Source organism: Capsaspora owczarzaki (assembly GCF_000151315.2).
Source record: "Capsaspora owczarzaki ATCC 30864 unplaced genomic scaffold supercont2.5, whole genome shotgun sequence".
NCBI lineage: Eukaryota > Filasterea > Ministeriida > Capsasporidae > Capsaspora > Capsaspora owczarzaki.
Window position 1 is genome coordinate 435,734 of NW_011887296.1, and position 20,702 is coordinate 456,435.

Consider the following 20,702-nt stretch of genomic DNA (forward strand, 5'->3'; position numbering starts at 1 on the left):
GCAGCACAGAGCAGCGCGCGGAGCAGCAGGAGTGACAGTCTTTACCACAGCAGCAACAGGGGCGGCAACGACAGCAGCAGCAGCAGCGACAGGAGCGGCAACAGCAACCGGGGCGGGAGCGGGAGCGGGAACGGGTGCAGGTGCAGGTGCAGGTGCAGGCGTGGGAATGACAATCGGAGTCGGGACGGCAGAGATGCGCTTGCTCTCCGCGGGCACGTCAGCAATCTGAATAATGATGCGGGGCTTGCTGGTGTCGGCCGTAAAGTCCTTGTTGGCGATCTTGTCGTGCGCCATGACAGCCGACAGGAACTGGGGCGTGCTGAGCAGCGCACGCACCGCTTCGATCTGCGCGCCAGACTTGCCTGCAAGCGTCTCGGTCAAAAAGTCCTTGACGAGCGTGAGCGCGTTGTTGGTCGACGGAGCCAGGCTCTGCTTGCCATGCGCGCCGACCTGCTGGTGGATGTCGTACAGCGCCTGGAAGCGAGGGCTGGTCAGGTGCGACTTGAGCGAGGCCTCGTCCACGCCACCCAACTGGCCCTTGTACTGGTCGAGGAGGGCGACCACGGCCGTGAGCGAGTTTTCTGTGTCAGGATTTTTTTCAAGCGGAAGATGAGCGCAAGAATCAAAATGACAAAAAAAAAAAAAAAGACAAAAAAAGGCAAAAATTTAAATCAAAAAAAAAAAAAAAGCGGTTGGAATGATAAAAAGAAAAAAGAAAAAAAAAAAAAAGGCCCCAACGCAACCTCGTGTGAACGAACGAGACATCGACAGCAACGATGGGGTCTGCCACAAAGTGAACAACCAGCAATTTGCAGCAAGAGCGGGCACACGCGGCGTCGCTCGAGGAGTGGATTCAAGACGCGATCCCTGCCAAAAAGCCTTTTTTTTTTTTTTTTTTTTTTTTTTTTTGGATTTGGATTTTTTTTTTTTTTTTTTTTTGTTTTGTGCTCGACTGTTTGGGAAAAACCGCATTGCGGGACGCATCGTGCCGATGGAAGAGCGAAAAGAGCGATGACACAACAGCGCCCGACTTTGCTCCCTCCGACTCTCGTTCGAGGCGCTCCATCGGCCCGCGGATGCTCGTTCAACGTGAATGTGGGGCGTGATTGGATTTTTTTTTTTTTTGTGTGTGTTGCTGGGATTGCATTGAGCCAAGACGCGAGATCTCGCTTTTGCTGCGCCGCGCTCTCCCACCGACAGTGGCCAACAGAGCCCCACTTTCCCGAGAGACTCAAGAGCGAGCAGTCTACCACAGTCCGTGGTGGATGGTCGTCGATGTTGCTCTAGGGCAGCGATGGGGAAAGAAAAAAAGGCAGCCAACGAAAAAAAAAAAAAAAAAAAAACGAGAAAAAAAAAAAAGCCGGCTAGACTGCGGCGGCGAAATGTTGCTCCGCCCTGACGACGCGCACTTGTTCAGCAGCACTCGCGCACTGCTCACGACGAGGAGCGATGCCGAGGCGATCGAGTGGTGCAGGGGATCGCGAGCGCGAGGAAGGCACCAGAGCACACTCACCTTGAGACATTGTGACTTTTGAATTCAAAGAGAAAGAAAAAAAAAAGCAAAAAAAATGAATGATTTTTTGGTTTTTGAAAAAGCGCAAAACCCCCCCCCCCAATGATGTGATGTTGTCTCACTCGTGAGCTTTTGGGTCGGGATGGAGCAACATGCGAGTGCCATTGCGATTTTGCGACATGGTTGGACCAGGAGAGCTGTCGGCTGATTCAGAAGAGCGAGAGCGAGAGACGTGTTTTTTTTTTTTTTTTTTTTTTGGGTTGACAGTCGACCAAATTTGGCTCGTCTGCAGACATCACTGCTCAAAGCACGAGGGACACCTCAGCTCCTGAGCCTCAGAATACAACAACCCTTGCTCGAATCGAGTAACTTTCAACTTGTTTATTTTTGTTTTGTTTTTGTCGTTTTGTACGACCTCGAACATTTTGTCAAAAATCGTAAAAAAAAAAATAAAAAAAAATTCACAGCTTGGATTTCTCACCCGGCAAATCACACAAAAGGGGGTGATCGCGGTGGCCGTGCAAAAACCAAACCACCAGCAGCTGTAGAGCATGGAGGGTTAGACATCAAGTGTCTGTCAAAAGTAGCAGCACAACACACATCCAAAACAACCGAAAAAACACAAAAGAAGACAAAAGAGAAGACAAGGGCTCGGACTTTAGAAACCGTGGACCTTGAGCTGCTCCTTCTTGGCAAGATCAAACTTGACAAGGAATTCGCAAATGCTGTTACGCTGATCGCCTTGAAGTTGGATGACTTCGCCGTACTCGGGATGCTCGACAATGGTGCCGTTGCAGGCAAACTCCTTCTTAAACGCCTTGACCAACTTCTTCTTGTCAAACTCCTCGCCAACGCCTTGGACAGTGGTCAGTGTCTTGCGGCCGTTACGCTGCTGGATGCGGATGTGAATGTAGTTGCCGCCAGGCGCGTCCTCGCTCTGGTCGTTTGCAAAGGGGTCTGCCAACACGAAAACAAACAAAACAGAACAACAACAAAAAGAAAAAAAAAGTGAGTGCCAGTTGCCAACAAAGAATCACAAAGACAAGCAAATGAGGATGGTTTGCGGCATTAGAGCTGAAAAAGGCGGAAAAGGCTGAAAAGGCTCACATAAAAAAAAAAAAAAAAAAGCCCAATGCAAACTTCATAGAAAAAAAAAGAAAAAAAAAGAAAAGTGAAAAGCGTGTCGCAATCATCGTCGTAGACATCCAGACATCCAGTTCGGGAACAGCGGTGCTCATCAGCCAAAGGCAAATGCTATCACAAAAGCACCCCACCACGCCACAAACCACCAAGCACCCCTTTCTGTTATCGATCAGTGATAGACGAACAAGGAGAAAAAAAAAAAAAAAAAAGAAGCGAAAAAAAAAAAAAAAGCTTCCTGTTCTCGGTCTTCGACACAGAGAGCGTCATCGTGTCAGCAGCGAGTCGCTCGGCGTCGCTGTTCGAATAGAGACGAAGAGGGCGTCGTTGTTGACAACGGAGGCGGAACAAGGCAGACCGTCGCACACTTGCAGCGACGGTGAGCTCGGGCTGAACGACCAGAACAAGGACGACGACACATGCTGGCGCAAAAACGAAACGACACACGAGCCGCCCGTCCGTTCGGTGTCCCATCCAATGAACACAGCAAAGTGACAGCGACATGCATCCGAAAGGCCCAATGACGGAGCACGAAGGGGGGGGGGCGAGCCGGAGGATGGGAAGAGCTTCTTACCGAGCCGCGAAGGCACAAAGTTCTGGATAGTTGCCATGTTGAAAGACTGAGCACCTAAGGTATGGTTCAAATTTGGAATGAAAACGGTCGAGATACTTGGTCAAGTCTAGGACCGAGCGGGGATGGGTGGGAAGGGAGAAAGGAAGGCGACGACCGTACCAACACCGCGCAAATCCCCAACACCACAACGACGAGCTGCAACAACGATGAAGAGGATTAATGGGGTTATTCTGAACAACAAAGAATCGAGCAATGACATCCAAGGAAACCAAGAAACACAAAACAACAAGAGCGCTTTCATTAGCTGTGGCCGTACACAACGTTTGCCAATTCCGCTTGCTTCTCTTGTGTGCAGGGAGCAAGATACTTTCGGCGTTGCGCGGAATCAGCAGCGAGATACTGGCGCAGGACATTGGCAATTCGTCCGGATGCTGCGCCATCACCAAAGACGTTCTGGCCTTTGATGCGTTGGTGATACTCGACCAAGTTGTCAATCACGTTCTGCGTGTCGCTGACAACGCGATCCTCGTTCGTGCCAGCAAGCCGGACGGTGCCTGCGTAGACACCCTCAGGACGCTCAGTTGTTTGACGCAGCAGCACGACCGGCTTGCCGATGGACACGGCCTCTTCTTGCAGGCCGCCCGAGTCGCTGAGAACGATGGTGACCTCCTGGAGAAGATAGGTCAGGACGTCATAGTCGAGCGGGTCGGTCAGCGTGATGCGGTCGACATTCTTCAAGTGCGCGAAAACCACTTTCTGCACGTTCGGATTGAGATGCACGGGGAACACAACGCGCACGACGGGGTTGTCTTCCACAATGCGCTTGACGGCGCGGCAGATCGACTCCAGCGGCTCCCCAAGGTTCTCTCGCCGATGGCTGGTTACGAGAATGATCACAGGCGGAGCGTCGTTGACATCGCACGCACCGCCGGTGCAGGTCTGCAGCTGGGCAATGAGGCGGCGCGCCGCAGCGGGCGGGTCGGCGTTCAACCGCGCCAGCACGGCGTCCACGCCCGTGTTGCCGGTGACAACAATGTTTCGCGCACACGTGTTTTCCCGCCGAATGGCTTCTGCAGCGTATTCTGTGGGCGCAAAGTGGAACGTGGCAAACGAATCGATTGCGCGACGGTTCATCTCCTCAGGGAATGGGTGGTTGAAGTCGAACGACCGCAGCCCCGCCTCGACGTGGGCCACTGGGACGCGCTCGTAGTAGGCTGCCGTGGCGCACGCAAGTGCAGTCGACGTGTCTCCTTGCACCAGGACCACCTCGGGCCTCAGCGACGCAATGACGGCGGTCGACTGCGCGACCACGGCGGCGAACAGCGCGCCCAGATTCTGGTTGTGCTGCATGACACTGAGGCCGAGATCAATCTTGAGGTCAAAGCCGCGCAGTGTCTGCGCAAGCATTTCCCTATGCTGGCCAGTGCTCACCACGATCGTGTCGAATACGTGGCTGTTGACCGAGTTCTCCTGCATCTCGTGCACGAGCGGTGCCATTTTGATCACTTCCGGCCGCGTGCCCACAAACACGAGTGCCAGCGGTCGCCGTCTCGCCTGGTTCTGCCGATGTTGGGCAAGCTGGTGCAGCTGGGCAGCGAGTGCAGCCGGCAGGGGCGAGACTGCGTCCCCGGAAGCGCCGGGCTGCTGCTCCGAGAGCTGGACGTCGACGTTGTCGGGGGCGGGATTTCCGAGTTTCCAGCCATTGAGGCCCGTGCTGGACGACAAGAGCGCCAGTGCGACAACCAGCTCAAGCATAAACACCAACGCCAGCACGGTTGGTTTGCGCACGAAAGGGGGCAGTCGAAAGCTGGGCATGGTGGTGGAGCAGCTCTTCAGGGAGCAAGAGAGCAAGAAACAAATGGAAATGAGGGGACTGGCCTATGCTATGCAAAAAGCAATCACATCATCAACAATGGAGCGGGGGTGCGAGAATGAGAAAAGGTGTATCGAATACAAATGAACACTCCCGAAAGGCGGGAGAAGAGAAGGAAGCACCGAAAAAAAAAAAAAAAAAAAAACTAGCGAACGAGACCAACAGGACCCACATCACTGCGATGAATTGAACCAGTCAACCAAAGCGTGTGAAGAGGCAAGGGGGCTTGGCAAAGCAATGAAGACCCACCAAACAAACGAAAAGCAAGAATCACAAACGAATTGCGAACACACACAACAACAACAACAAAAAAAACAAACAACAAAAACAAAATCAAGTCTGCTTTCACAAGACGCGCGAGTTGCGCCCTGCGCGCCGGCCAGGTGCCGAAAAGACGGGCAAGTTGGCTGCTCGTTGTAATTGTTGCTGTTGCTGGAAGTGCATGGCCATGAGGGCAGCACCGCTATTTTGATGTCCATCGGGCGTAATCATCATCATATCGTCCGACGACGGTTCATACTCAGCCGACACGTCGCGTGCCACTTGGGGAATGGCCAAACCGGCACCAAGCGCAAAACTCCTGCTGCCAAGACCCGGAGTGGTGGTAGCGCCGAGCAAACTCGAGCCCGCGCGAGGATTGGCACGATACTTGGAATTGCCACCGTCATAAGTCGAGCCGTTCAACGCCATCGCTACAGCGGACATGGAGTCATCATAGCTCCCTGCCGTTTGACTGTGGTTGGAACTGATGCTGCCGGTGCTCAAGTTCAGCATGTCTTGTTCTTCCTCGACATCGTCGTCGTCGTCGTCGTCTTGCGCGGCTTCATCGTTGTCATCGTCGTCGTCATCGTCGTCGTCGCCGTTCACTTGGTTTGGTAGCGCAGCGGCATTCCAGTACTGTGGTCGCAAAACCACCCAAAGCGAAAGAAGAAACAAACCCCAACACCACGGTCAGAAAAAAAAAAACAACAAAAACCAAAAACAACTCCGATACCCACAAAACCAACAAGCCTCCAACTACAGCAACCTCCCAAATACACCCCAGCATGACCAAGAGCCAAGCAGTAAAACAAGCAGCATACCTGATAAAACGGTTCAATATATCGCTTGGAGCGACGGAGCGAATAGGGATCGAAGGGGAAGAAGGCTTCGAGAACACTGGACGCCGGCAGAACAATCTTCTTGTTCCGATCGATAATGTTATGGCAGTAGACGAGTTCGTACGCTCGGGTGATTTTGGCAAACTCCTTCACAACGTAGGGAAGAACGACTTTGAGAGGGTTGAAGCGACAGCCGACGATTCGCTGGAAGCACAATCGCTGGATGAAAGCAATGCCATTCTCAAGGGCGAGTAGCTCGGCATGCCGGTAGCAGAAGGTGTACATGGCCGCTTGGCACGTGTAGAAGAAGACGCTGTGCTGGGCAACGTTCACGAGCTCTGCGGAAGCAACCTTATGCTCGTGCACTTCAATATACTGCAAGAGCCAGTTGCAGGAGACCTCCAGACACTTGCACACCATGGGAAGCGGAAGGTACTTGGCGCGCGCCACAAAACTGGCCATGTACGACGCAGCAGACTGCCGAATAGCCGTATGGCCACCTTCCACGAGAGCCTTTTGCAAAATAAAGCCGAGAAACAGCTCTGCCAGGCGAGGATCAAAGCTGCAAATACGGAAGAGGAGGAACTGCACAAAGCGGGAGCGATGGGTGGGCAGGATGCGGTGCTCAAAGTTGCGAAGCAGGATCGTGAAAAGTTCATACACGATCAGGTCGCCGCTGACCGCCAATCGACACGTGTCAATGTACTCGAAAAGCAGATGCATCATGCCATCCATCTTTTGGACCATCTCCATCGCAGGCGAGAGTCGTTCGGGGGCAGTGACCGCGCTGCCGTCTTCGTCGCTGTCGTCGCTGTCGTCACTGGCTGACTCGTCATTGTCGGATTCGTCGTTGGCGTCGCTCTCGTTGTCTTCGCCATCATCGGCCTCGTCGTTCTCATCATCGACTTCCTCGTCGTCATCATCTTCATCGTCGTCGTCGTCATCGTCGTCGTCGTCGTCACCATCATCAGCGTCGTCGTCTTGATCGGCAGGAATCTCGACATCAATCTTGAGCATTCGATCAATCGTCAGCTCGACAATCTGTTCGCGCAAAAGAGGAATGTAGAGCGACAGCACCAGAATGTTGCGCAGGAAGGCTTCGTGGTCGTTTGCACTCTTTCGTCGATGCGGGAAGGCGTCGCAAATGGCAGCCATCAACGTCCCGAGACTTGTAGGCACGCGTGCAATGACGGTCGAAATGGCAATATGGGTTCGCTGCGACACGACGTTGAGCGCAGCAATGGCGAATGTGTTGTCGGCGGGCAGTGGCAGCGGTCCGCTGTTGCCTGCGCTCGCAGCGGTCGACTCTGTTGGTGGTGGTGGTGGTGGTGGTTGGTGCAGCGAGGCAGCGGCTTCGGTCGTGTGAGATTCAACTGCAGCGGCAGCAGCAACAGCACCAGCAGCCGCAGCGACTGCAGCAGCTGACGAGGTGAGATTTGTGTCGAGGTCGGACCGTGGAAAGAATCCCCGAACAAGGAGCTTGAGCGATGGAATGGCATAGAACGCATGCGCCGACAGCAACATGTCGAGGAAGACAATGTAGGTTTCGACAAACTCGTCGTTTTGGCCAACCCATTCGACCGACAGGGCTGCGTTGACCAACTCATGGCACTTCTCGTTCAGCACTGAAACGCACACCGTGAGGCCTTGGAGCCAGCGCTCCATCGCGGTCGGGTCGGACTTTGCATTTTCCCTGGCCATGGCCACCTTGGCGATCAAGTCCTTGTACCGTTGTGGGTTGCCCTGTGATGATTCGCAAACAACGACAAACGGGCATTTGTTGCAAAGTGAGTGAGAGTTGTTCACGCGAATGGAAGGTGATGATGATGACGAACTGAATCCCTCCATTGCACAATCAACAGCAACGGAACTTGCTGAACGTGACTTATTGCGTCTGGTCCACCATCACAACCACAAAGAAGAAGAAGAAAAAGAAGAAGACACTGTCTTTGGTTTCCACCTTCGCGCAACATGACGCTCCAAAACGGACATGAGCCAAAATGCTGCGCAATGCATTGGCAACGCAATGGACTCTCCGCCATGGAAAGGCCAACGTGCGAGCATTTCGTGCACCACCACGGAGCACTGCTTTTCGACCTCCCATCCGCCCGACTCATGCTTGCAGAAGTGGGTGGGCGGTGGCCAGCGAAGGGTGGACCTCATGGTGTGAGCGAAGAGCGCCACACGCGGGAAACACGAGTCCGCCGCTGCTTTTTTTGCTCGCCCCCCCATTCCCGCCTCACACTGGAGACAACCACAGCATCGCTTGCGAGCTACACTCTATCACTTGCGTCCGATTGCAATTGGGAGGGGCTCCAAACCAGCCTGGTGGTGGTCTATTTGGGAGCAGCATCCAGCCAAAACGCAAGCCAAAAAAAAAAAAAAAAAAAAAAAAAAATCATACACGAGCACTCACCGATTGGCGTTCGGCAATCGCTTCGACAATGTACGCGCCGACAATCTCTGCGCCGTGGGGCGTGGACGGCGATTGCGACTGGGGCAGGGTGGCTGTTGTCTGTGGCAGCAGGTGCTGCTGTTGTTGTTGTGTTGCGCGCCCGCTGACAGAAGAAGAGGTCTGAGCAATCCTGGTCCGTGTCGGAGTTGCACGCATGGCTTCATCGTCGCTGTCGTCGAGGTCGCTGCTGCTGCTGGTGCTGCTGCTACTGATGGCGTCGCTGCTGGATGCTTGGACCCGCGCTGTGTGTGCGTCGCTGGAGCTGGACGATGTGCGGCTGCGCTTGGGCGGCGAGGCGGGCGTCGTGCTGCGGCCTTTGCCATGGCTGCTCTTGTTGCTCGCGTGGGACGCCGTCGCCACAGCGGACGCGACGCGTGAGTGGTGTGCGCTCTGATGTGATGCCTGCAAGTGCGATAGTGGCGGGGCAGAGGACGCTGCCTGGCCTGTGCGCCGTGGTTGCGCGTTGGGCTTTAGCATCATTTCACACTAAAATAGAGTCACGGAAAAAAAAAAAGACTGAGAAAAACAAAAATGAAAAATGTTCTGTTGTCCACTAAAACAATATGAATTCTACAGTATTAAATAAATGTACACAGGCAAGGGAGGGAGAGGGCGAACAGAAGAAACAATGTTACGAGAGCCGAAAACAAACAAGCAGCTCATTCGCGTGGTTGGGTCATCCAGGACAGCGTTTGGAGGCCTTCTGCAGACAAGCGTTGGCCATTGTCTCTGAAACCACGACAAAACAGCGTCACCAAACGAAAACCGAAAAAAAAAAAAAACAGAAAAAACAATGAGTGCTCACGTCCGAACGAGGAGCAAAGCCACATTTCGCACACAAACTCACCGTTGCAAGCAGAGAAGCAAGAATTGGGAGGCTGGAGTGCTCAGATGAAGCGGAAGCGGCGGCGGACCAGTGGCCGTGCCAATACGGAACAATGCAGCGAGGGGTTCCAGTTCCGACCACGGCGGGCGGCCGGTGAACATTTCGATGATGGTGCAGCCAAGGCTCCTGCAAAGTGACAAGAGCGATGGCTTAGAAACCAAAACAACCCCCCCTCCTTCGCCGAGCAAACCACACAAGACTTCAAGCACGACCTACCAAATATCTGACTTGCGTCCGTAGCCCGAGCCATTGACAACCTCTGGTGCCATCCAATAGGGCGTGCCAACTTGAGACTTGCAGTTGGACATGATTCGGATGCTTTGCAAGCGTTTGGATGCGCCAAAGTCTGCCAGTTTAACATTGTCGCCAGAGTCGAGCAGAATGTTGGCACCCTTGATGTCCCGATGCACAATCATGTGCGAGTGCAAATATTGCAAGCCTCGCAGAATTTGACGCGTGTAGCGAACAACGCGGTCTTCCGCAAAAGGACCAACCACTTTGAGCTGTGTTGCGATGGAGCCACCAGGCATGTACTCCAAGAAAATGCACAGGCGCTTGTCGGTGCGCTCCGTTCCGAAATACTGCACAATGGAATCGTGTCGCAGATTCTTCAACAGAGCAATTTCCGATTCCAGCGATTCGAGTTCCTAAGAGTACAAGTTGTAGTGGCGTGGGGCAAATGGAATTTGCAGACGATGTGAGTCAACAACGATGCAGTGCAACGAGCAAAAAAATTATTTCAGTCATAGTATCGACCAACCTTCGTCATGTCCATGCCACCGGCCGTGTAATCGACCGTTTTGACAGCCAAAAAAGCGCCAGTGTCCTCGTCCACACACAAAAACACTTGGCCAAACCCGCCAGCGCCGAGCAACCGATCCATTCGCCAGCGAACTGGCTTGCGACGCTCTCCCTGCGGCAGCGCACCAAACGAGCCTGTAAACTGCTGTGCTTGCTGCTGCTGCTGCTGTTGCTGCTGCTGAAGAGCGCGCTCTTGAAGCGCTAGCTGCGTGGCAGCGGGTTGGGCTCGCGGTTGTTCAAATTGCGGTGCGATGAAAGGCACACCTTGCTGCTGCTGCTGCTGCTGCTGCTGTGGCGGCTGCCGAAGAGCAGGGTGATGCTGCATGTAGGAAGGCTGCTGCTGCTGTTGCTGCTGATACTGCATCAGCAGTTGTTGTTGTTGTTGTTGTTGTTGTTGTTGTTGTTGTTGTTGTTGTTGTTGTTGTTGTTGTTGTTGTTGTTGTAGTTGCTGCTGCTGTTGTAGTTGCTGTTGCTGCTGCAGATACTGCTGCTGAAGCATAAATGCTGACTGGGCTGCTGGAGGCTGGTGAGACGAAGCAATCATCGCCGCGCGGGATGGTTGGGACGCGGCACGAGACCGAATGGGCGTCAATGCAGAAGAGTCTTCGTCTTCTTCGCGGAAAAATTCAGCAGGGGATTGGCCGATCGACGCTTGAGCTAGATGCACGGGTGCATTGTTCCGACCAGCAACCAACGTCTGCTGACCTCCCCCGGCAGCCAGAGTGCTCACATTCAGCGCCGGTCGGGGCCGAACGGCTGAATCGGTGAGCCCTCGAGGGCGGAAGGGCTCAAGCGGCGGCTCCTCGTCCGCGAGTTGCGGAATGATACCGCCTGGGGGCTGCGCCACTGACTGCTGCGGCAGGAACGTCTGAGCAAAGGAGTGAGGAGGCGCTGGATGCCAGCCGCCGGCGACAGTGCCTGCAGAGAATCCAGTTCCCGCGGCACCGACAGGAACCTGGGCGGGATGGTGGAACTGCGCAGCTGCAGCTGGCACAGCGGGGAGACCTGCGTGCACGTCGATGGATGGAGCACTGAGAGAACGTGCAAACGTGGACGGAGCAGGAACGAGCGATCCGCCAAGCATGATGCCTCTGGTCGGGGCTGGCACAGGCGTTTCTGCTAACTCGGATGGAACGCCGTTGAACGAGCTTCGCGCCAGGAACGAGGTTGGTCTCGAAGAGCGACGCTCGGTGGGCTCAGTATCGGCAAAATTCACGCTGCCCGAGCTCCCGTAAGCGTCTCCTGCTGCGTCGCTTTCCGAGTCTGGTGCTTCGCCAAGGGTGGAGCTTGAGCCGACGCGGAAGTGTAGGTGGTGCGCAGGTAGTCCATTCTGATGCACGTGTGAATCCTCGTCATCGTCATGGTCGGCGATGAATTGGCCACCGGCGTCGGGGCCTGCTTCAGTTTCAACGGCGAGTCTTGCACGATTTCCAACGTCAGCTCGCTCTGTATCATGGCCCACACCGCTGTCGTACTGGGCCATGTTGGATCCGGAAGACGCGCGAAACAAGGCAAGGAAATTTTCGCTGCTCACCTCGGGTGGGATGGATGAGCGTCGCTGTTGGCTGATGAAACCAGGGGGAGGCGAGTTGGGCGCGGAAGCATCACGATCAGGAGGACTATCCAGTCTCGAGTTCGACGGGAATGACACGATCGACACGGGTCGGGAGGGTGTAGAGTTGACATTGCCCAGACTTCGACGTCGAGCGAGCACCGTGGCGCCCACTGGAAGAAGCGTAAGCTGCGGCGATGTTCCATTCGGCAACGCCAGCGTCTCGCTCGATGGCGCGGACGATAAGCCGGCAGATGTGACCGCTGCGGTCGTAGCAGCAGCAGCAGCAGCAGCAGCAGCAGTCGACGTAACTGTCGGCATGGCAGGAACCGAGGAGGCCAGCAATGCCGGTCCAATCGACAGGCCTTCTTTGACAGGCGGGTCAAATAATAGCGCTCGGACTCGTGTCAACCCAGAAGTGCTGTCAAACCCTGGGTGAACGGATGAATTCTTGGGCGGCAGTGGGCTGGCGGCGATGGCGTCGAGAGGGAGCAGCGGTCGCTGGTGTTCTGCATCGACAAACGGGCGCCCTTCCGTATACGACCGGGACCGAGGGCGTATTCCAGGTGCAATTAAGCGAGAACGACTACTTGGTGGAGCATTCGACAGAGATACGGGAGCCGCTGGCGCTGGCGCTGACGTCCGAGGTTCCGACTGGCCTATTATCGTGGAAGGGCTCGATGCAGACCCCTCCTGCGAGGGGTGGCTGCTACCATCGTTCGAAAAGCTGCCAGAATCAGAGACAGACGTTGGGAGGGACTGTTGCCGTGGAACTGCGCCCCGTAGGCGTGCTGCTCCCGGGACAACAGGCCCAGCTGGTTTGGCGATCTTGTCGGGTAGCGACAATTCAGCATTGTCTGCTATTGTTGGTGTTGGTGGAACGGACTCAGGCAAGACCTCGAGCGATGTTCGCCGAACTACCGAAGCTGCGGGCTGCAGGTAGGTGGAGGTCGGCGCTGGGACAGAGCTCGCTGCAGGTTCGGCAAAAGCGTCGGCCAGCAGACGTTGCAACATTGCTGTATCGCTCGCCTTCATCGATTGTTGGCGATCTACACGCTGCTCTAATGCATGCCGTTGAAACTCTGAGCTAGTCGAAAGCCCGGCTCTTGCCAGGTGGCGACCGAGCGTCTGAGGTGGCGACGCGTGAGATCGAGGTGAGAGCGAGTCGCTCGATTGCGGGTTGGAAGGAGCTTCAAAGACTTGTGGATTGGTAATGGATGGCCGGGAGCTTCGTAGCGGATTGCGAGACGGCATTGAGTTGCTCCGCGAGTGCGCAAAAGAGCTGCTCGGTGCGACCTTTGGAACTGCCGGAATGAGTTGGAGTTTCAATTGCGAGTGCTCCAAGTCCTTGTCAAAGTTCATCACTGCTTGATCCAGTTCGTATTGTGACTTGATTTCGAGCACATCCGTCTACAGATGCACAACAACCAAAAAACAACAAAAGTCAAATCGGAGCGTGAGAGGTGTGGAAAAACGAACCAAAAAACAAAAAAAAAAAAAAAACCAAACCGATGCACACAAACGGATGACTCGCCTCGAATGAACAGAAGGTGACGGCAATATCAGCCATGTTCAACTTGCTGGATCCGTCGGATGAGAAGGTCTCGCTGATGCGCTCTTTGAGCTTTTGGTAACTTGGTGGCCGATCCAACGAAAACACTCTGCACAGCACAAGAGTCGATAAAGATGTCAAAAACCTTGCCTCCCGACTCCTGCACCTCCCCCTCAAAAGTAAAAATCATAGCTTTTGTGCTGCCTATGATGATGACAAGTTTTTCTAACCTCCGCTCTGTTTGATACTGGCACTTGAACTTGATGCTCGTCTTCCCTTGCTGCAGAGTACAAAAATCGGCGAGTGGTGCTGAGTTGTTCTGGTCACTCTATCCACCATCTGCGCACACCCCAGAAAACAAAACGGTCCAAATGTACCAACCTCTTTCTTGATGAGCTGAACAGCTGTGAGAGGGAGCTGCGGCTGCTGGAATGGAACATAGCCAAGTCCAGAGCTGGCGGTGCTAGCATTGGTTTGCGGCTGCCACACGAGCTGGGGCTGGGACTGCGGCTGGGGCTGCTGCATGGGATGGTGATGAGGGTTGTACATGGCTGACTGGGCGGACTGCGGCGGGTTGGCAGGTTGCCGCGCTGCCACCGAGATTGGGCGCAAAGCCGTGAAGGATTGTCGGTTGCTGCTGCCGGGTGCGTCGCCTCCTTCGCTTGTCGCAGCCGCCGCCGCCGCCGCCGCCGACCGTGCATTGCCAAAGCCTACCAACGGGCTGTTCGATGTTGGCAAGCTGCCGACGGGGAGTCCGGCCATGAGCGGCTCGACCGTGTCTCCTCCGTCCAGCGACATGGAAATGGATGATCAGTTGCTTCTGTACGAGGCCGTCGTCGTCGTTGTCGCTTCAAAGCCGTCGCAGGATGTGATTGGAAACACAAGCAGGGAAGAGTCAGCGACAGTGGAAGGGCGCCTGGGCGCGCGTGCGTCTCGTCTGTCCAAGAAAAAGAGAAAAAAAGAGAAAAAAAAAAGAAAAAAAAAAAAAAAAGAAAAGAAAAAAAAAAAAAAAAAGAAAAGAAATAGAAAATGAATGAATGAGAAACGACAGCAAGCTCGGAAAGTGCAGACATCGAACAAGAGAAAATTCGATGAAAGAAGAAGAAGAAGAAGAAGACGAAGAACAACGACTTCATTTCGATCGATTGGAAACTTGTAGGAATGAACCAAAAAAACGCGCACGCAAGAAAACCAGTCTGCTTTTCGCTCGAGAAGACCAGGGATCAGATTGTACAGACCGAGATGGCATCATCCACGTCGTCGGCAGCGGCCGAGGTGAGTCATCAAGTCCTGTGGATTGTTGACAATGAAGCAGCTTTGGGCATTAAAGTGTTGAGAGAGAGCAAGAGTGTGAGTGAGAGAGAGGCAATAAGCTCGTCACTGAAGTGAGTTCAACTGCGCTCACCTGCTCACCTCACAGCACAAGGAACGCATGAGTGAGGTCGCCATGCTGCAAGATGTGCGAGCATCTCTTGAAGCCATGTCAGCAATGTGCGAGACGATCGAACAGGTGCGTGTGCGCGAGCCCTTGTTTGGTTTTTTTCCCGCCAAAATCCTGTTCCTCATCATCGCTCTGCTCACAAATTCCCTCATCCGCCTTCAATCTCTGAACGACAGGATTTGTCTGTGCTGGCGTATAACTATCGAGACCTAAAAGGTATAGTGCTCTGGACGAAGGTGGGCGGTTTGTGCAGAGTCTGGTTTTAACCAAACAATTTGTGATTCTCAGACGTGAACGCGAAATGGCGCTCAGTCCTACAAAGCACGCCAAGCACCCTGGATCGTCGACGATAATTTGCATGGTTGTTCAATGAAACGAAAAAAAAAATCAGAAACTGTTTTGTTGCACCAAGCCATTTCAAACAAAGGCAGATGCAGGGATCTTTGGAATGCCAATCAACCCGTCTGGAATAGCCTCCACAGTTAGTTGAGGAACTTTTTGCAGTTGACAGCGCCACATAGACACGGAATCTTGTTTTCTTCGTAGGGGAACTTGTAGTCGTAGGTGATTTCCTCACCCTTCTTGATGTCACGTTTCGAGTAGATGACGATTCGCTGGTGCCCGTCGACCATGATAATCTTTGCATAGCAGTTGGGCTGGAGACAGTTAGGGGGGGGGGCAGATAGAGATTGAGAGCATTGAAAAAAAAAAAAAACGACAACAAAACAAAAAAACAAACAAAAAAAAAACAAACAAAAAAATTTGAATGAGCAATGTATCGTCCGCGTGTCCAAGAGCACTCAAACTCAACAATGAACATACCTCACAACAGTGATTCATGAAGCGCGCCAGATTACCCTTGTAGGTCGCGTCAACAACGTGATCTTCGTCGATGCGGAAAAAGTAGCTCGAGCCAATGCCACGCCGCTCGTAGTGGTGCTCGCGAATGTCAGAGATTGACTGGCGAATCACCTCACCAACGTACTCGATAACCAGGTCGTTGGCGCTAATGTTTTCTTGCGAGAAGAGGCCAAATGCGTGGATGCCAGAGCGTTGGAACTTGAGCAGCTTTTTGCGCGACTTGAGCATATCCAGCGAGAAGGTGTCGCTGTTTGTTGCTTGTTCAATCACTGCCGCAAATTGGCGAAGCTGCAGCCGGTTGGCACGGTTGACTGACGCGTTGGCCATGCCCAAGACGCTGGGGCTGCCCGACGCCAAGGCCGTCGACACGGTTGCAGAGCTTGTGCCAGGCGTTTGCGGGCTTGCATCACTCGCGCCAGTGACGGCGTACATTGTATTTCGGAGAGTGCTGTCAAACTTCAGGCCAGGAATGCCCGTCAGGTACGCCGGCGCGCCGTGCATCACGAGCTTCTTGTCTTCATGACTGGGTTTGTAAAAGCCCTCACTTCGTGCACTACCCGTTGCATGAAGGCGCGCCCTCTTGAGTGTCCTATCCTGGTGCGTGAGCGCATCCGAGGCCACAGGGAGCTTGGCGGCGTTCGACAGATACTGCTCCAGATTGCTCAAATTCAGCGGCCAGGTCGCTTCCACCTCCTCGGCCGCGTTGAAGCCTTGCGCCCCACCATCCATACCACGCGCTTCAAGATAGCGCGCAGCGGCTGCAGCGTACCACGAGTCTTCCTCATCAAGGTGCGAGACATCCAGATGGGGCTGGTGCCACGGGTTGTCCGAGACAACCATTCTCATGCCGTTGAACGAGGCAAACATTTGCTCGTCAGCGAGCTTGAGGCGGGCTAGCCCACCCTCGGAAGTCGGCAGAGCAGAGAGTTTTGAGATGTCATCGAGCAACAAGTCATGCAGGACTGGCGGAGGCTCCAGAGATGCTGCAGCTGCTTCGGCGTCCAGATCGTCCTCGTGTGCGCGCTTCCGCGAGGAGGACTTTGGCCTGCTGTCAGGCTTGCCCGCAGCAGGAAGGCCTGCGGCCTCGGAATCATTGTCATCAAGCTCGTGCGCTTTGCGCTTGGCACCACGCGCACTTGAAGCGGAGGACTTTTCATCTTTGAGGCGTTTTTGCGTTCCTTGGTTGGCGAGCGCGTTGGCATGCACGCTCTGCTCCTCCGCCGCAGCCTCCGCTTTTGATGGCTTGCTGGAGTGAGGCAGGTGCTTGGAAGGAGTCTGCTTGGCGGACTTGCCGTCGCTACGGGAGTCTTCAGAATCACTGTCGAGACTCGATTCCGAGGATGATTGGCTACTCTCGTCGCTCTCGTCGTCATCTTCACTATCACTGACTCGGGCGTGGCGCTCAGATCGGCCAGACGAAGACGATTGGCGAGCAGGTTTCGAGCCCCGCTCCTTGGCGGATGGCTTGGTACGCGTGGAATCCTTGCGCTGCGACCCGGCATCAAAGCCGCGTCGTCCGTGTTCCAGACGACTGGAAAGACCAGAGCCGCTCGACGAGGATGGCTGGTGCTCTTGGCGCCTTTCGCTCGCGCCCGGCTTGCGAAAGGAAGGCAACGCCCAGACTGCCGAGCGTCCAGCCGCGCCCGATGCTCCGAGTCCCAAAATATTAGTTTGGAACAAGGGCACGGTGCGGGCCGGTGGGACGGCAGTCGTCGAGTGGGCTTCGCCGTTGCTTTGGGCAGTCAATGAGTTGTTGCTGTCGGTGGCGGCGGCGGTGTGCGAATGCGAGGCATCCCCTGAGCGCTTTGGATCTTTGAGGGTTGCAGCTTGCTTTGCACGCCACTCGAGCAGCTTGTTGAATGCAGGCTTCTCAACATGCTGCGCTCGTAAATCCCGGGCAACGGCGGCAATGAGATCTTGCTGCAAAATTTTAATGACACGCTCCTCCAGAGACTCTTTCGGCACGTTTCGAGGACTGGGTTGGCTTGGTTTGGAAGTGGGCTTGGCTGCGGAAGCAGGTAAAAGTGGAGGAATCGTGGTGGATTGGCGAGGCACAGCAGAGGAAGATGGTTTGGAGCTTGAGGATGCAGAGGACGAGGATGAGGAGGTCGCGGGAGGGGGCGCAGCCGCTTCCGGAAGAAGCGGACGCAGTTTGGGAATGACTGGTGCTGGCTGCGGAGGCAGCAGATGTGGAGGCAGAAGAGGTGGTAGCGGTGGCATGATGAGTTGTGCAGCAACCAGCGGCGGCTTGGCTGCGCCGGGAGTGGGAAGCAATCCGGTAGGTGCATGGGTCGGGATACTTCCACCAGGCATTGATCCAACAGGGATTGTTCCAGGAAGGCCAAGAAGTGGGGCAGCAGGCACAGGCACAGGCACAGGCGCAGGCGCCATTGGACCGCGACTAAGGGAAAGATAAATGCCATCAACGGTGGTTCGATCAAATCGGTTCAGCGCGCGATCGCGATCGTTCGGGTTGAAAAACTCGACAATCCAGATGCGATCGCCGGGGGATTGATAAATGCTAACGACGTAGAAGCTTCGGAAACGGTCCTCCAGCCACTTGCGGCTGAGCAGCTGAGGATTGACATTGACAATGATGTTTGGCCGTTCGATGGAGTCGGGAGCCATTGCAATTGGGTTTTGGGCGGAGGCATATCGATTGTTTCCGACGTGCGCGTCACCCGCACTAGATGCGTGGGATGTCGCCATCGGCGTAGCAGTCGAGACGTCGCTGTCATCCCAGCCAGACGTTGACGGCTTCCACTCCAAAAGTCCCGTACCGGGAGCTCCGCCATCAGAAGGCTTCTTCTGTAAAGGACCTTGGCCCCAGCGACTTGGGGGTGCGGCAGGCTTGGGTGGCTCGGCGAGCAGCGGCGCAGTGTCGGCGGGCGTTTGGCCCCAGCGAGATGCCAGCCGCGCGGGCTCAGTTGGCGGAGGTGGTGGCGGAGGGAGCTCTGGCAGTTGCGTTGGTGGTGGTGGCGGCGGGGGTGGTTGCTGTGGTTGTGTCGATAGTAATGGCGGGGGTCGTGATGTTGGTGGGGGCGTAGGAGTTGCCGGCGTTGGAGCGGGAGCCTGGGTGAGAGGCGCAGCTGCTGTGCCTGTCAGTCTCGCGTATTCTGTTCGCCGTTTAGTCTCTACAAAAAAACAAACCAAAAACAACAACCGAATTGAGTGAATGAATGAAGTGTTTGAGTGCGCAACTTATCGGCCTTACCAGAGCCATCCAGCTCGGCTTTGACTGGCTTGCCCATAAAGGTGCGCCCATCTATCAACGGCAGCAGTCTGGTGCATTCCCGAACGGACGGAAAGACGACACTTGCTATCCCCAGATGCCGTCCGGTCTGCGGATGGTGGTGTACTTTGGCAGTTTCCACAGAGCCCAGTTTCCGCAGCTCGTCCAAAAGGAAGGACGACTCGACATTGTCGTTCAATTCGCTCAGGAATAAGATGCGATTTGGGGCATCTCCGACAGAGTGCTCGTCAAACTGTACTCCATGCGAATGCCAGGTCAGAAAATCTGCCCCAATAGGCCGGACAACAACATCCCACCGCTATCTGACCTTAAATCGAGGAATTGTCAAATCAAGTGTAGCGGTATACCGTGGCGGCCTGCCACGCCGGGGATCGACAACTGTAACGGGAGTGTTCTGGTTGGTTTGGAGCAAACAAAACCGAGACTCGAAGTGAACGAAACGATTTTCAATCTCTTTCAGTGTTGCTCCTATCCATCGCGTATTGCATGGACAGATAGATCGATTGGCTAATTCCGACGACGACTGACGGCAAGGTGAGTGGAGCGTTCGGTGAGCTCTGCTCAACGGAAATGCAGATCATCAAGCCCGACGCACAACGCCGCCTGCTGTGGCGACTTCTACTCCGACTCCGACTACTACTACTACTGCTACTGCTACTGCTACTACTACAGCTGCTCAAACACCAGCAGGGGGAACGGTGCTGTGCAGACCGAGCGATGCTGCTGCTGAACCAGAACCAGCGCGCTCATACTCGAGTGCGCGGACAACCCAAGGACTTCTCCCTTCCCCACCGCCACGTCACTCGGGTGCTTACCGTCTTTGGATCAATGCCGTCGAATCGCCGCTCGAGCTGCGCATGTCGGTCGTGCGAGAGACCCGGATCAACCAGCACCTTGAAGTCCTTTGTCGACGGTTCATTGGCAGCACCGTCTTTCAGTGCGTCCGATCCACGCGCGACCGCATCGTCCTGCGCAGATCCAGACATGAGGGGCAACAAGGGAAGCAGTCAAGCACAGGCGAGCCACGAGTGAAGGTGGGGGGGGGGGAGGAGGCAAGTTCTATTCCAAGGACTCGTTTGTGGCGCTGAAAAAATTAAAAACAAGAAAAAAAAAAAAAAAAAAAAAAGAGTGGCGCCAAAATTCTCGTCTGAGTGTTTGTCTCTCTCTATCTATCTATCTATCTTTCTCCGCATCCGAGTCATTTCGTTATTTAGCCGAAGAAACATGAGGCACAGAGCAGAGTCTTTCCAAAAACGGGCGCTGTCGTTGCTGTTTTTGTTTGTGATTTGTTTCTTCGCTTTCTTTTCCATGAGCACTTTGACCATCTCGCATCCATGCGACCGCCCTTGTGCTTCACTTCAACTGCCAGAAACCGACAACGGAGGTGCTCAAGGCGTACGCTGCTCGCACCAAGTAAACGGCGTCTCTGGAATTTGTGTTGTACAACTGAGTACACTGAGGAGTACCGCTCCTCTTATGTGTGTGCCGAGCAAACGTGTTCTGAACAGTATCGTTTTGTGGTCTGCTGTGCTCGCGAAATTGCACTTTCACTGTTTTTGACCCATGTCACGCTGTGATCGAGTGATCTTTCAATAAAGCTGCTTTCGGCTCTCTTAAGGCTTTTTGAAAATGAAACCCTTTTGGATGCTCGTGCCTTGTTCCACAGCTTATCTCTGAATTCACTCGTTTTTTTTTTCTTCT

At 54.4% G+C, this 20,702-nt stretch overlaps 6 protein-coding genes across 6 annotated transcripts; all 6 read right to left on the reverse strand.

Moving 5' to 3' along the window:
- Nucleotides 1–45: 45 nt before the first annotated feature.
- On the reverse strand, nucleotides 46–1,523 carry CAOG_08724 (hypothetical protein; the record flags this gene model as incomplete). The annotated part of the gene is made up of 2 exons (XM_011272042.1): nucleotides 46–581; nucleotides 1,514–1,523. Coding segments are annotated over 2 exons (546 nt in total), but the record flags the coding sequence as incomplete, so codon positions are not given.
- Nucleotides 1,524–1,880: 357 nt separating this feature from the next.
- On the reverse strand, nucleotides 1,881–3,272 carry CAOG_03576 (translation initiation factor SUI1). Its single transcript, XM_004363247.2, has 2 exons — nucleotides 3,228–3,272; nucleotides 1,881–2,470 (listed from the first exon to the last, which is right to left on the reverse strand). Exons 1-2 carry the CDS (start codon nucleotides 3,262–3,264, stop codon nucleotides 2,172–2,174), a joined length of 336 nt encoding a protein of 111 aa, XP_004363304.1. The 5' UTR covers nucleotides 3,265–3,272; the 3' UTR covers nucleotides 1,881–2,171.
- A 255-nt stretch (nucleotides 3,273–3,527) lies between these two features.
- Nucleotides 3,528–5,042, reverse strand: CAOG_03577 (UDP-N-acetylglucosamine 2-epimerase; the record flags this gene model as incomplete). The annotated part of the gene is made up of 1 exon (XM_004363248.1): nucleotides 3,528–5,042. One exon carries the CDS (start codon nucleotides 5,040–5,042, stop codon nucleotides 3,528–3,530), a length of 1,515 nt encoding a protein of 504 aa, XP_004363305.1.
- Nucleotides 5,043–5,245: 203 nt separating this feature from the next.
- CAOG_03578 (hypothetical protein) lies at nucleotides 5,246–9,157 on the reverse strand. The gene is made up of 3 exons (XM_004363249.2): nucleotides 8,617–9,157; nucleotides 6,183–7,943; nucleotides 5,246–5,997 (listed from the first exon to the last, which is right to left on the reverse strand). Exons 1-3 carry the CDS (start codon nucleotides 9,133–9,135, stop codon nucleotides 5,446–5,448), a joined length of 2,832 nt encoding a protein of 943 aa, XP_004363306.2. The 5' UTR covers nucleotides 9,136–9,157; the 3' UTR covers nucleotides 5,246–5,445.
- A 41-nt stretch (nucleotides 9,158–9,198) lies between these two features.
- Nucleotides 9,199–14,408, reverse strand: CAOG_03579 (MAP protein kinase). Its single transcript, XM_004363250.2, has 7 exons — nucleotides 13,828–14,408; nucleotides 13,677–13,726; nucleotides 13,429–13,555; nucleotides 10,302–13,304; nucleotides 9,758–10,188; nucleotides 9,503–9,667; nucleotides 9,199–9,384 (listed from the first exon to the last, which is right to left on the reverse strand). The coding sequence occupies exons 1-7, from the start codon at nucleotides 14,242–14,244 to the stop codon at nucleotides 9,315–9,317; spliced, it is 4,263 nt and encodes a 1,420-aa protein (XP_004363307.2). The 5' UTR covers nucleotides 14,245–14,408; the 3' UTR covers nucleotides 9,199–9,314.
- An 866-nt stretch (nucleotides 14,409–15,274) lies between these two features.
- CAOG_03580 (Setd1a protein) lies at nucleotides 15,275–19,987 on the reverse strand (the record flags this gene model as incomplete). Its single annotated transcript, XM_004363251.2, has 5 exons — nucleotides 15,275–15,543; nucleotides 15,710–18,882; nucleotides 18,963–19,233; nucleotides 19,309–19,395; nucleotides 19,817–19,987. The coding sequence occupies 5 exons, from the start codon at nucleotides 19,985–19,987 to the stop codon at nucleotides 15,370–15,372; spliced, it is 3,876 nt and encodes a 1,291-aa protein (XP_004363308.2). The 3' UTR covers nucleotides 15,275–15,369.
- Nucleotides 19,988–20,702: the final 715 nt, after the last annotated feature.